Source organism: Epinephelus moara, chromosome 7 (assembly GCF_006386435.1).
Source record: "Epinephelus moara isolate mb chromosome 7, YSFRI_EMoa_1.0, whole genome shotgun sequence".
NCBI lineage: Eukaryota > Metazoa > Chordata > Actinopteri > Perciformes > Serranidae > Epinephelus > Epinephelus moara.
The window spans coordinates 11,880,959-11,896,083 of record NC_065512.1 but is presented as its reverse complement, the minus strand read 5'-3'; the positions used below and the strand labels follow the sequence as shown (position 1 = coordinate 11,896,083).

General features: G+C 41.7%; 1 protein-coding gene across 2 annotated transcripts; it reads right to left on the bottom strand.

Annotated features, from left to right (window-relative positions):
• Positions 1-914: 914 nt before the first annotated feature.
• Positions 915-13,435, bottom strand: chn1 (chimerin 1). Of its 2 annotated transcripts, XM_050049501.1 has the most exons (8): positions 13,229-13,435; positions 12,731-13,022; positions 11,282-11,366; positions 7,775-7,948; positions 5,899-5,976; positions 4,962-5,099; positions 3,899-4,004; positions 915-1,742 (listed from the first exon to the last, which is right to left on the bottom strand). In XM_050049501.1, the coding sequence occupies exons 2-8, from the start codon at positions 12,980-12,982 to the stop codon at positions 1,571-1,573; spliced, it is 1,005 nt and encodes a 334-aa protein (XP_049905458.1). In that variant the 5' UTR covers positions 12,983-13,022; positions 13,229-13,435; the 3' UTR covers positions 915-1,570. The 2 variants fall into 2 exon arrangements, with proteins under 2 accessions (XP_049905458.1, XP_049905457.1); XM_050049500.1 differs by having other exon boundaries at positions 12,731-13,435.
• Positions 13,436-15,125: the final 1,690 nt, after the last annotated feature.

Genomic DNA, 15,125 nt, shown 5'->3' with positions numbered 1-15,125 from the left:
GAAAAGCTCTAAGACAAGACAAGAAGATATTTTCCTCAAAAATGAAATGAAAATGAAAGCAAATTTGGGACTGCCCAAAAATACAGATATTCTGAAAAAACGTTAAAGGTGAAATGGGGAGAATCCTCCCACGACTGTTCGATGGTTGCAAAAAGTTGAACAAGCTTACATGACGGAGTGCATGACAGCTCAGCTAAAATTCACCATTTTCAAAAGGACATGGGCACCAGTTATTGATTATCTTGGTTGGAAAACCCTTTTATTATTATCATTGTTAGTAGTATTTTGTGGACAGTACACATATCTATATATATATGTGTAATATGTGTATGTATATATGTATGGATGCATGTGAGTAATGTTTACGCATGTGTATGGATGCATGTGTATATGTATGGATGGATGCGTATAATTATGTCCATGGAGGGTATACACTTGGGTAGCTGTGTGTCTTCTCATGCTGTATGATGAATCTTCATCCACTTGTGCATTTATGTTAGGTAAAACCCACTCTTTAGACATTTTTGTTCTGCATTGTTTATTGCCTGTTCATTGCTGTTATGGGCAATATTGCCAGGTGGCCAGAAACACAACTCCAGTACAAATGAATAATATTGCACGATATCTGCTAAATACAAGTTTGTAGCCATGGACTCAACATCGGTGGGGATCAAGCCTGCCAGGACGTCTGGGATCCCCCCACCCCAAGAAAAAAAATAAAAAATTTGAAAACTCACTTTCGATTATATTATCTTATTTATTAAAGCAAGTTAAGCTATTGTTTGCCATGTCAACTTATAAGTCTGTACAGCTTGTTTCTGCTGCCCCCAGTTGACAATAAAAAAATAGTTGAAATGCAGCTTTAACGCACAGTTTGAGCTTTATTATGGTAAATCAGACAACTCATTAAGCACTTAATTTCTCAGAGTAAGGTTTAATAAATTAAAGTGATCATGCACAAGGTGTGTACAAAAACATTACAATAAAAAATTAAATTCACAAATAATGCTGTTTAAAACAGTAAAAATGTTAAGGTCAGGCAAACGCACCAGTGTGTACACATTAAGAGGAAAGGCTCATTCAACTACATCAGGTTACATAAAAACAGTTGAGGAGATAAAAAAATACAGCATCATAAAAATTACCCAGAAACATCAGTAGCTTATTTTTACATCCAGCTATACAATGTTGAACTGAAAGAAACTGCGCAGCAGGCAGCTGGGATGTGGACTATCGAACTACTACAGAGCAGACAAAAGCAAAATCACAGCACTACACGATGTGAACACATGCTGGGTTACGACTACAAAGCAACAAAGACCTCGCACCATGCATGCTGGCCTGTCAGCTTCTGAAAATCCCCCGACAAAAATGGGGAGACGTAGAGTACGTACAAGTGTAAAGTTCATCGTCCACACCCGATACAGGAGAGGACAGATGTTAGGTCAGCACTAGTCCATACGCAGGGCATTTAAAAAAAATGTATCAATCAGTGTAATACAAACTGTCATTCAAGTCTTTACACAAAAGAATGATTAGATAGCTGTTCTATAAAAGTCCTGATCTGTGTTTAGAAGAGCGCGTCTTCATGTTTAATGAGCATCTCCACCACCTGTCTCTGGTAGCGGATGTCGTTGAGTGCTGTCATGGCGTCTGCATCTGGCACACGCATGAGGGTGGGTCCAAAGACGATGGCGAGGTTCTCTGCGTTCATCAGGTTGAACTTCTCATTCTGTGTCACCCTGCAAATATGGATTAAAAGGAAAAAAAGTTAGTTGAAAAGTTAGACACATAGATAGATTCTGGAAATTGAGTTTTAGGGACTGTATGAAAATTACTTTCATGGGGAGGAGGACTGCACATTATATTACTATAAAACAAAACCAAAAAAAAAACCAAGGCCCTCCCGTGTGTTACCTGATACCAATATTTTTTGGGAGGGGACTTTCCTCTTTTTGCAACACCAACTCCACAATATCTCAAAATGATGTAACACTATTGATTGATGCACTAAATTTAGCAACCCAGTCTCACTCCGAAATCACTTGTGGCGTCAGACACTGATGAGAAAAGCCATCCTTTAATGTTGGCATAGTCTCTATATACAGACTCTACATTCAGTGAATGTAACGGTTGCCGTTACATAACGGCGCGTCAGGGGGAAATGCTGCAAGACAAGAACGAAAGTTAAGGCAGCAAAAGTCCAAGTTGGGTGGTGGTGGATGGGTAACATCAACTTTCACCCAGGAGAGCAGTGTTTGCATCCCATAAGATTCTAAAGTCAAACCCTTTTCTTTTTTCCTAAACCCAACCACATGCGTTAGTTGTTGGAGGAAAAAAACGTCAATTCACGTTGATGTACTAACATAGTGTGTTTATTTTGAAAGAGACTGTATGTAAACGTTACATTTCCTGTGAAAATGGAAGTGTATTTTGAAAGAAGACAATGCATGTAACAGGCAGAACTTGACACGGCGTCCCAAAAAGTTAACAACCAACGCAGGGTATCTTTCATGTTATATCTGGATGTGGAAAGTCTATGACTAAACGCTGATATGTGACGAGGTCGGACAGAGAATGTGTTAAATTTAGCCATCAATAACAAAAAAATGCACAAAGATTTGAAGATAGTGTACTCCGATTAAACCATAATACACTACTCAGAAATAGACTGAGAGTAGAACGAACATCGAGGTGTTTGTCATGGTCATTTGACTGGTACCAGAAAAAAGGCAATTTTTGTTAGTCGTTATGGTGACAACACACATCAGTAGGGCCGTACAGTGTGTCACCCTCACTAGTTTGAAAACTCTGTTTTTTTTTTCATATTCTTACACCTATTTTCCTCTATAGACAAAGAAAAAAAACAACAACGATGCACCAATCCAAGTTTCTCTCTTTAACTGAGACTAATTTTAGCTTAATTGCCATATTAACTTGTCCTAAAACACTTGACTCAAGCTCGACATCTTGTTAATCACTACACTGTTCTAACAATCACCAACTCTGGTTTGGTAAAAATAAACCCTTAACCCTTGGCTCTACATGCTGTGTATCCCCATGATGATCCCCTTTCTCCTCTCAGCTGCAGGCTGAGCAGCAGCTTTAAGGCTCTTCAAAAGCAGCCACAGAACTTCATGTTTTTAACAAACATGCACTGAAGGCCAATGAGACTGGGAAATCACAGTTATGGGGATATTTTTAATGTCACAGTTTGCTTATTTGAACTCCACCGCTTGTTTGGTTGTTACTGAACACCTCATCAGAGTTTGCGACTTGCCCAACACATTCTTACTTCCACCTTGTCACATATTGATGTTTGGTCATGGACTTTCTACATCCTGATACAACCTGAAAGGTACCCTGGGTGTGTTGGTTATTGATGTTCTGGGATGCTGTGTCATGTTCTGCCTGTTACATGCATTGTCTTCTTTCAAGATACACTTCACAGGAAATTTGACATTTACATACAGACGCTTTCAAAATAAAAGTACTATGTGGGTACAACAACAGCAATTGACGTTTTTTCTTCTCCAGCAACAACAACAAATGGTTAGGTTTAGGAAAAAGTAACAAGGTATGGCATTATAATCTTACAGGATGCGAACATCACTCTCCTGGGTGAAAGTTGGTGTTTGTTGGAACTGTCCTCCCATCGACCCTTGTCTGACTTTCACTGCCTTAACTTTTGTTCTTGTCCCACCCCATATCATGCAGACGTTAAAGGACTGCTTTTTTGGTCAGTGTCTGACGCCGCAAGTCACTCCCCAAGCGCCGGATTTTGACAAGTTCAGCGTGAGACTGGGTTGACTTGCCTCAAGTTGGTTTGTTCATTCAGAAGTTAGCCTGCTACACACACAGTCCCTAACATCCTGCAGAGTTTCACTGCATTACTCACCTTTTTAAATGTGCCATGAGGTACTTCAAAGTTTCATTGTGTGATGGCGGCAGCAAAGCAAGAGCCTCTCGGAAAGCTTCCAGCTTCTTCTCTGGGTCTGTGAGCTCTGATCAGAAACAGAAGGGAGCAAAGGGTTAAAAGTGTCCAGAATACACTCTCTGACCTCAGAGGAGCAGGAATCGATGTAGTTATTTCCTGTGGGGCAATAAAAGCCATTAGCCTCTGAGAGGAAGGCTGAGGCTGCTTGAGATGGCTAAAAAACATTGTGAATGTGCTCTTGACTTGTGTTTTGCAAATTAGCGCCACAGTTAGAGCTGAATACTCATTCAGTACTTGGGGTCGGTGTTTAGAGAGCCACTGGCTGAGAAGTCAGCTGAACAAGCTACATTTTCACAGCTGTCTTTGAGCTGCAACTGAGGAAAATTCTGAATGAATGTTTCCCTTTATTCCCAATAACAGCCATAAAATCTGTGCAAGTGAAGTATCAAACAACATCAAAGGAGTGTGGTCGAGCTGGCAGCGGCCACATGTAGTCAAATAACAGGCAGCAAAGTTCAGTGGAACACAGCAGTCCTGCAAACTACAGCCTCGAGAATGAATCAAAGCATTTTCTGCAATAAAACATGTTTGAGGATTAATGGCTGTAATGTGACTTACTGTGTGACCACATGAAACAAACAACATGAAGCTTAATCGTGACTGTTTGGCATCTTTAAAGGTATACCATGCCGGGTTGTTGGTTGCTCCTTGTGAACACACTTGCTAGAGAAAGTGAGAGTAAAAGCCAACCCCAGATTCACTCTCATTTGGCGTTTCACCTCATTATATTTCCGTTTTTCTGCACTGTGTCTCTTGGATGCCTGCTGCTTACAGTCTGGCACCTGGTTGCCAGAATCTCTACAGATAAATACACCACACTCACTTCTAATGGGTCATAAGTGATGATGAGAGGGATTACTTTTGTATGAGACTATACATTGAAAATCCTGCATAGTATATCTTTAAGTGCAGCAACAACACAATAAAACAGGTGTGTCTCTAAATAATCTGTCTCGTGACTTACTTGCAGCCTCGATGAACCTGGGGTAAGCGTCATAAGAGATGATGGGAACAGGCAAATCCCTGAGGTAAAGTTTCAGTGCACCGGTGATGATATTGATGTCTTCATAGGCGTTCACTGAGATGTCTGTCTTGTCGCCATCTGTGAAGATGTTACATTACATTATATTATATTCATTTAGCTGATGATTTTGCATTCAACCAAGTGGATACAACCCCAAAAGTGCAAGAATCACATCAGCTTCATCAAATATGCTACTTCTAGTGCTAGATTTGGATGTGTGATGAAATAAGGGAGATGAGAAGAAGAGAGTTTCCACACTGTGAAAGTGGTTGACGTCAACACTTTCACATCACCGTGTGAATCGAGGAATAAAGAGATTATGTTACTGTGGGTAAGAAAAAAGTAGCTGCTATCATCCGCCTGGCCTGTTTTATTCTGACTTTCCCTCAGTTATGCATGCTTTCCAGAGCAGGCCATGGCCTACTTGTGCTGGCAGACTGAACATCACAGCGCTGTGAGCTGGAATGACACTCTGTCATGGATGATCTCCCACATGCGGATCTGGCGAAGAGTTTAGCCCACTGCTGCAGGGTTTTTCTTACAGTTAAAATTCACACTGCACTGGGCCAAGACAGGCTCATTCCCACTAAGTCTACTACTGAATCCCAACACAGCGGAAGAGTTTTTTTTTCTCCAGCTATGTTTAAGGCAGTGAGAGTACATCCGTGGTTTGTATCCCCTGAGGCCCCCCCCCCTTCTGTCCACACTGTGAAACCCTGCGTGAGAGGGACATGTCAGAATGGGATCTGCACTCCCAGATGGGCATTAATCCTCCACAAATGTGTCACTTTCGCATTAATCTGAAATGTTCTATGTGTGTCCTATGTAAACATATAAAAGCACATGATGCCAATCGTCATGTCAAAGGAAGACGTACCTTTATCAAACGCCATCTTGACTTCCTCCAACGAATCACTGAATCCAGATATTCTGTACAGGCCTTCAGACTTCAGTCCTTGAGGAACAAACATAGTAAAAACGAAAAAAAACAACCTTTCAGACGTCGTCAGGGCTGTCGTGAGTAATGTAGAAAAATTCACCAGCATAAATCGCCTTGGGTGATTTAGGGAAATGCCATTAAACACCCTTAAATATGCATAAGAAATTAAGGATAAAATGTCCACAATGTCACACAAAGGAACAACATGGGCAGATGCAAATAGTTTTCCACATCAGCGGGCAAAATAATAAAGACATAAATCAAACTTAGCTACAGACATGTATTAGAGGGCAGACAATGAAGGAGCAATGAGTTTCCTACATAGTTGAATGATTTAACTGAAAAGCAATCAAATAAGGCAGCAGGAAACAGAGTAATGTATTCCTCATTACACGTTCACAATTACCAGCACACTCATCACTCCTTTCAGTCATCCCCCCCCCCCGCCCCGCCCCAAAAACATTAACTCAGTTAGTAATGTAAGCAGACTTTTAACACCCCAAACTGAGTAGTATGTAATGTAGATTCCTGGAACGCTTTGATGAATACAGTGAACAGGAGGGGGTGTCTTCACAATAACTTCAGAGTTCCTGACCTGACTGGACATGAGCTTGATTGGTGGTCCTACAATAATTAATAAATGTCTCTATGTAAGCAACGAAAGGTAGAAGAGATTTGAATCTTAATGGAAATGGAATATCTATTTATGAAATTTAATCACTACTGAATACTTAATATTGAAATATAGCTACCACTTTATTTATGTAATTGAAACAGGTACTTGAAAAACCATCGAGCTGAATGTGGACATTTCCAGAGGATCATTTAATTAGATTCCAAAACTTCATATTAATCATTATTCTTTACATTTCATAGACTGAATTTTTTGAGTATCCAATATCCAAGCCGCTCAGATTCAATTGCCCTTTTCTTAAAAATGACCAAGGCACAATATATATTTTTTGCTGATATCTGATATGCCTGTATTCTCCAACGTCTCTGGTTGATTGCCAATACTGATATAAGGACAATCAAGTCTCCATTGCAGTGGGATAATCATAGCCTATTATTATACTCTTATCATGATTGCCCACTGGCAGATGCAGACATAAAATGCAATGCTTTTCAAAATGTACACATTCATTGGGCAAAATTAGAAAACGACTGAAACTTAGGTTACATATAAACTATGCTAGATTTATTTTTATACAGAATTTTTTTTAAAAAAATTGCAAATTTCTTCTTACAAGCTAAGATGATGCTCTCCCTGAGACAATCCTGGCAACAACCAGGGCAAATTTGAAATGTATATAATTAAAGTTTCATCTTATGGGCCTGTGATGTCAGCAGAAGTGTCCATTTTGGGCCGATATTTCATTTTAAAGCCCTTTCTTCCGATACCTGACGTATCAATATCATCTCACCATATCAAAAATGTAAAATTTAAATCTCTCATATTGAATTGGTTAAATTCAGACACCCAATTCAAGATGAAAAAATTTAAATTTCAGACCACAATTGACAATCTTTTGAATATTAAGTATTCAGTAGTGACAAAATTTTACAATAAGGTATTCGGTTGCTTTTAAATTTTTAATTAATATGGCGTTTCTTTGTTTGTTTGTAGCATGTCAGCTATAATCTTTCAATGGAAAGCCTCCACTTAGTTACAGCAAATCAGAGTTTACTTTCGCAGCTTTTAGGGTTTAAAATTAATCTGATGAATATTCAACCTAAACTGCACTTATAACATTTACATCTTGAGCTATACATATGAAACACACATACATAAACACACACACATGGAGCTGACCTCTTGACTCGATCTCCCGTATGCACATGTCCACCACCATGGGTCGCGCTGTGTTGTAAGCTTGCACCAAGGTCGTGAGGTCACAGCTGAAGACTTTACGGATGTGTCTCAGGTCTGGCTTGCAGTCATTGGGGACCAGAGATGAACACTGTTTGTGGACATTCAAACCACAGTCTACAGACAGAGAGACACAGGTTTAGTTCATAAATATCTGCAGCTTTAAAACAGTGAAAATGGAGCAATGGCACAATGTAGAGTTCTTATTTACTATAAAACCCGAACACAAAGTCAGCTGAATGACTCCTTGTAGGTCAGCCATTTTATCTCTAAACTGAGGACCATTATGCAAATTCACATTCAACATCAGGTTCATTTGGATTTGGTTGGCTGGTTTTATGTGTGTTTTGGCTGGCAGAAGAGTGCTAATTCCCTTGCTCTGTGTTTGCCCCTCTAAATGTCACGAGACCACTGGAGAGCTTCTCTCCCTGCACCACACATGGCATTGGAGTCACCTTCAGCACTGGATAGATCTGGAGTCACCTCTAAAAGGCCCATTTGTTTATTAAAAACAGTAAAATAAAGCAATGATTAGCCACGAGACAGGACATTAATCTATGAAATATTTGTGCGTCTTTTTTCAATTTGTATGAGAGCATTTAATAGTCATTGGAACAACAGGGAGACACATTTGATAATTATTAGATGTGAGGAAATTCTCTTTTTGATGCCTTTTTTTCCTTCCTGTATGATATTTTCAGACGCAGAATGCACCACACTGGGTGTTCAAATGGCATATTAGTCATGATGTCAGTTTAAGTATCCCACATTGCGTTTTGTCTTCAGTCACAGCGGATGGGGCCTGAGGCACAGCTGTTTCAGGGCAGGATTCACCTTGTCGGGAACAGAGGAGCCCGTGGAGAGCAGATGCAGAGAGAGAGAGACTGCAGCTCGGCTTTGTAACAGAGACGCATGGAGGGAATTAGAGGAACACTGAAAACGCTGTGGCCTGGAGGAGGGATAGTAGTCAGCGCTGCTGCTGTGTGCTCTATTCTTTTCCAAATCCGAGCTCACACACAATGGCTGTGGAAGCAGCAATTGAGGCGCTGCGGGCTACACTAGACCTAGTTTCCCAGACTAAAATGGGGCAGCTCTTCAAGCTCTTTAGATCTTTTGAGCCGTCTCCAAGTTCTGAATTGTTGTTTTTGACAAATAATGTCTGTGTTTTGATTCCGAAACACACAAAAAAACATTTTTATCCCTCAGAAGAATCACTAATTTTCAATTTTAAATATAAAAACTACCTCTAAGAGCCGAGTATCTATGCTTCTGTAGGACCTCAGACAATATTGAGATTAATATGGGTCCCTGGAGAAATTCACGCAGCCTGAATTTATATGCATTGATGCAGAAATGTAATTACTTTAAGAGATGATTCTCTTAAGGATATGAGACAGGCAGTATAATAGAGGACGGCCTGTCATCAGACACAAGTCTGCTGAGCTCCTGTTGTCCATGTGAGCACACTGACGGCCCTGCTGGGTCCCAGGTGGGGCGGGTGAGGGTGAGAAAGGGGCCCCAGGGACACTGGGAGCCAGGAGACGGGGGATGCTGCTTTACTGCACCGTCAGCTCTGTCTCGGTTGCTATGGCGAGGAGGCTGCAGCTCAGTTTTGGCTAAAAGGCTCTGAGATGTGGTTTAACGGTGGCTGGTTGCTAATTTCTAATCAGCACATTATCACCAGCAGTAACCAGTTAAAACCAGTCCCTCTCTGACTGGAACTGAGAACAAAACGCTCCACTTGTAGTTGTTAGATTTTTTTTTAAATTTTTTTATTTTTACCAAGTATTTAAGTTAAATAGGGGTTGAGCCGCTTGACCTAGCTCTTTGGTTGAAGCCGCTGAATTTTAATGTGTGTGGAAACAGAGCTCCTTCCCCACGCTCCGAGCTCTGCTCCTCATTAAAGAGACATGCCAGCTTTGTTTTCCTTCATGGGCATGATGGGATGAGGCTGGGGGGCGTACTCTGATGAGGAAATGTGGCACAACAAGCACAAGCAGAGGCTGGCTCCCTGGCACGCGGCCAAAAACAGTTCACACATACAAAAAGAAAAGGGGGTGGGAGAACATTTTTTTTGGTATGCAAATTTGAGCATCATGTAAGACTTCGCTGCCCTAGATTCTGGTAGCTGTGGTCGAGACTGAAGGAATGGCAACAGAAGAGTTTATAAAGATTGGCTCCAAACATATGTGCCTTTTTTTCTGTTTTTTTTTTTTTGATTGTTGTCAACATTCAAAATCAAGACATTAATAATTCACGCCAGCACTCCCACAGATTTGTGTGACATACTTTGTTTCATCAATAAAACATCAAAGGCACACTTCAGACTATATTATAGAGCTATTCTGGGATGTGAAGCGGATTCCAACAACAGCTACAGTGCAAAAAAATCGCAGTTGAGTATTTGACAAGCAAACGGGCATAACAGGAGCATTTACCTCACAATAACAATGTGTGTATGTTCCATCCATCACTCACACTAAAAAATTAAAAGACTGTTTTATGAAGGACTCAAAATAATTACAGATTGAACACAGTGCCAGACATAGTACATTAGGCGCCATGGGCAAGCCCCCCTCCTCCATTATATTTTTATTATTAATATATTTTATATTTTTGTATTTATTATGAACAAGAGAAAGAGCTAATGAGGTGTCAATGCAAAAACGACTTTGCTAACAAACAATAATGTAGGGAAAAAAAGCAATATGGAAAGAGCAAAATTGCAAAATCAAAAACTGGGGGAGACAATTTTAGTGCTAGATTGCACCCTAGGCGGTCACCTACATCACCTAAAGGAAGGTCCACCCCTGACTGAACGTGAATATGTTTATGCTCATACTGTGCAGCACAAAATGACGAAATGCATTTAGACAATAACAAAGCACCGAGCTTTGTCTGCCGCTGTTGTGATCCTACTGTTGCGTGTTTACTGGAATGTAATTCAGCAACTGTTTATCCATCAAAACCATGGAAGTGGAAACACAGATAGCCTTTGTTATTTTGATAATGTCAACAAGACGTGAAGAACAACCCACGCCCTGAGCTAAAAAAAAAAAAAAATGTAGTCATTATTTCTAATAAGAGTAAAGAGCAACTTTTAGATTTTATATATAGTAATCTGTCAGAGCTGACTGGCAGAGCTTGTTTGAACTGATTACTCCATTCACAAACCCAGTGAGGAGAAAAAAATAGGTCAAAATAAGGTTTTAACACAGTGTAAAGTACATGTTACATCACAGCTATAGAGTGCACTCGTTTCACTCTATTATACAACCCCTAATCCATAAACTACTGTTGGGATTTTCGATTAGAACTCACTAATCCAGCTCCAGATGCACTAAAAACCAAGTAACCCATATACAGTTATGCCCGCTCTGTACGTCATGAATGTACCATTTAAGCAGTTTATATAAGTCAATGTTGATGTATCTTGAGAACAAGATGTACCTGCACATTTGACCCCCTGAGCCATCAGTCCCCACATGAAGCTGGCGCAGTGTTCGCACCAGTGCGGCCCTCGGAAGGTATGGACCTACAACAGAGAGGAGGACAGTGACAGGTATTAGTGATGAAGTGCAATGAGGAGACAGCGGGGGAGCCACAGCCCCCACAGGCACCAGATCTCCTTCTCTAGCTGGCCCAGGAGACCTGTGGGTGCTGCCACCATAAATGAGGCAGAGGAGGAGGACTGTTGTTCAAACAGAGCATCAGACTGACAATACAGAGGTGAGCTGTGACTCAGAGCAGGGGGAGGCTTTGCCATCACGGCGCAGTAGGATTTGACACTTCACCAGAGTAAGGGTGCAAGTTGTCAGGGAAACTTGCTATGGAAACCGTGGGAGGCCACCTTGCTGGTGTACGGAGTGGGAGCCCACCAGGTGACAACAACACAGCCAATCAGAGAGGCCTCTGGGAGCTGCAACTCTCTCTGTTTTCCTAAGTCAACAGCAGACACAGCAGACAAACAAGAACTGCAAGTTTCTGGTTAAAAACAATGTGCAGCTTGATCATTTTGTTTAGTCATCCAAGAAGTTTTCAGACAGTCAGCCATCATTGATTGTTATCCCAATCACTCAGAGGGACGTCATCTGACATTTCTCTCATGTCTACAGAATCTTAGGATCACCATTTTGCATGTATCTACTCAATGTGTGCAGTTTTCAGTCTGCAACACAATGCACATTATGACTTTCTTTTCTGTTTACAAGCAAGACAAAGTTGTAAATGCAGGTGGTGAAAGCATTTACTTGGAGCAAGAGGCTGGGGTATGGAAATATAGCTGTAAAACTGTAGCTTAATTTGATAAATGCTGCATTAAACTGTCAGAGGACGGCTTCATTTAGAGAGTTTGGAATCAAAAGTCTTCCTGTAGCGCCCACATGTAAATTCACTCCAGTGAAACACCATCCTTTAGTTGTGGGAGCTTGAACACAGGGACTATGCACTCCCAAAACACTGAAATGCAGCATTCAGCGATCCTTGTGCACAAAGCAGCAGAAAGAGATCGGTAAGCATCAGCAGTTTGAAAGCCTTGAAGGTAATATTTCACCTGCAGCTCTCCATCCCATTAACCAGCCAAACTAGGAGAGTGAGCCAAATAGGGATACACTCCTCCACTGTTTCCCCTCTCCGTCGGCCTAATCTCTCCATCTGGTGCTCAAACTAACAGCAGTGGTCCACAGACCACCCGACAGATTTTCTTTTGATAAAGGCTCACTGGACAGACCAAAACAACTCTGTTTTTCATCCCCTCTCTCCCACTCTGTAGCACTCCACCCCTCCTCCTCCTCTTCCCTGTCTCCCACTAGGGAAGCATGAGAAGCAGCCCCCTGGCCACACATGATGAAATTAAAGCAATGCTTTTTTGGAGATGCAACAGCTGACAAGAGTTCTCACCTTGAAGTTGTGGACTTTCTCCGATTTGGATGTCCGCTCGCTCTCCTTCAGGGTGGCTCTGCGAACCAGTGAGGTGAGCTGTGAATAGGCGAATAGTTTAAGTGGCTGCCAGAAAGTGGCTGGAGGTTTCTGTGGCCCCATCCTCATCCCCAGAGCTGCCGCCAGAATATCCTCCTGATTGGCCTCCCGCTTGGCCTTTTGCACCAGGGACTTCTCTTCCTTGTGAACCTCGTAGGACTCTCTAGATGGCATTCTGGTGCTGCAGTCTCCCAAACCAGATGAAGGAACAAGCCTGGTGGAAAAGTCCCAAAAAAGGAGGGGAAAACTGTTTGATGCTCAGTGCAAGATATCAAATGATATTACTTGCATTGTCCCAATTAAATAGAGACATCACAGACAGCAAATTGCAAATTTGAATTATAAAAAAAAGAGTCTGGAAATAATTTAAAAGAGTCCAATAGGGGGAACAGAACTGTGGTCCTTATTAAATCCTCTCACAGCAGTGACAGTAGATGAAGTGGAGCCTCTGTGATAGCAGTGCCAGGTTTTATACAAAAGAGGTGCAGCCCTGGGTGCTCATGTGGTTCTCTGGGAACGTGTATGCAGATGAGCTGAGTGGTTGCGCTAATCCTCTCCTCCCTGTGCAGAGCTGATATTCTCCCTGGAACAGAGACAGCACACTATTGTGTATGGATGCCGTCAGGGCAGGCAGAGCGAGGGGGAGGAGTACAGGGGCGGACCCTGTAGTAGTCACAGCAGATTAAATAGATCCCACCAGCCAATCGCAGCATGGACACACAGGCTTTATAGTAGCCACTACCCCGCCCCCCACACAATCATCCCCATCAGATATCCAAGCAGGGGACCCTGGGTAGGATGAAAATGAGAGTGGGATGATAATGAGCAATGAATGAGTCATGCATCAAGAGTGGGCTGCTGCTGCCGGCAGAACTTGCGACAGCAGTGGGCCGTTGGAGAGGAGCTATTTTCAAAATCATGTTGCCACAGAAACTGGTCATGACTGAGAGCACGACGACGACGACACAAAAGCAGCAAGCACGCAAGCAAAAATATGAGATCACTGATGGACGCAGGCTTTGATTCAAAGTGATGCCCCAGCTTTCAAACAAACGCAAGAAATTTTATATTCAAAACTTGGAATTTGGGGTGAAAATTAAGAGAAAATCAAAACATAAACATAAAGTGATGAAGAATAAACACAAATATGAAGCAGCTCATGAAAGGAAAACAGTTTCTGTGAGAGCAGTGTTTCTAATTCATCCACACAGCCATGAAACAGCTTGGATCACATGCTGGTGCTCTGTTTGACAAGACTCCCCTGTTTTGTCTTTTTCATGTCTTTTAATATTCATATGCATCACATGAAGCACTGAATTGCCTTTGCTCCTGAAATATGCTGTACAAATAAACATGCCTTGCCTTACAAACAAACAAAGGCACTGTAAAATACATTTCAAACTGTTTAAAATATTACCCAGGTTAATAATTTGTATTGTAAATCAATATTCACTGTTACTAGCAACCTACCTCATCTTCCCTCATTATGATAAAATATACAATAAAGAATTTAACCACATATCTCTGCAAGCTGGGAGCCTTTTTCTTTATGTGCAGCCTTTGTGTGAATGTTCATTTCCTTGAGGTTTACACTGATCCAAGCGTTGTGTTGTGTGCATGCAAATGAATCATCAAATATAGCATCATGATAGCGACGTGGGAGAAAGGATCCGCAACCCGCTCCCGTAATTCACACCACAAGTCAAATGTGATTATGCTTCTGTGTTTCAGAGTCTAATTCAGACTCAGCTGTTAAAGTGCAACGCTTTCACTTTTTTTTTTTTTTCCAACAGAGGTCGGCTGGGGAGGAAGTGACTGTACAGACTCTCCTTCAGAAATCAATGAGGATTGTTATAGCTCTGGCTGCCCCCCCACCTCAGCAGAGAGGTATCAAAATGAGAGCATGAACAGTGGAGGGGAGCAGAAAAAGGGGGCTTTGAAGATCAGTGTACTTATGTAGAATGGCATCCCAAACTGTGGTGTCTGACTGGGTACGGATCACAACATGAAAGACATGAAGCTCTCCCTCTCTCGTGCTCGGGGAAAAAGTCTCTGCTCGGGAGGGTACCTGAGAGTGGTATAGATAAAAGACAGTAAGAGCCTTTTATATGCACCCGTTCATCCTCTCAGACCCTGAGCACTTTGGAGGGTTTTGCAGCGTAATTGCGTTGCCTGCTGTTAAGTGCAGGACCAGAGTCTGACTCCCAGGATGTGGTTTACTTTGAACGCAGCTCTAATTGACACTGATTGATTTGCTTGTTTCCTAAACATGTCCAGAGATGGGACTCCTGAGGACGGATGTATACAGTACAGTATC

Excerpts from the sequence above, each read along its gene's own strand:
- chn1 (XM_050049500.1), bottom strand. The coding sequence starts at position 12,982 with ATGCCATCTAGAGAGTCCTACGAGGTTCACAAGGAAGAGAAGTCCCTG. Across the intron at positions 7,949-11,281 it reads TCAGGGGGTCAAATGTGCAG|ACTGTGGTTTGAATGTCCAC; the intron begins GTACATCTTGTT and ends CTCTGTCTGTAG. Across the intron at positions 5,100-5,898 it reads CAAGATGGCGTTTGATAAAG|ATGGCGACAAGACAGACATC; the intron begins GTACGTCTTCCT and ends ACATCTTCACAG.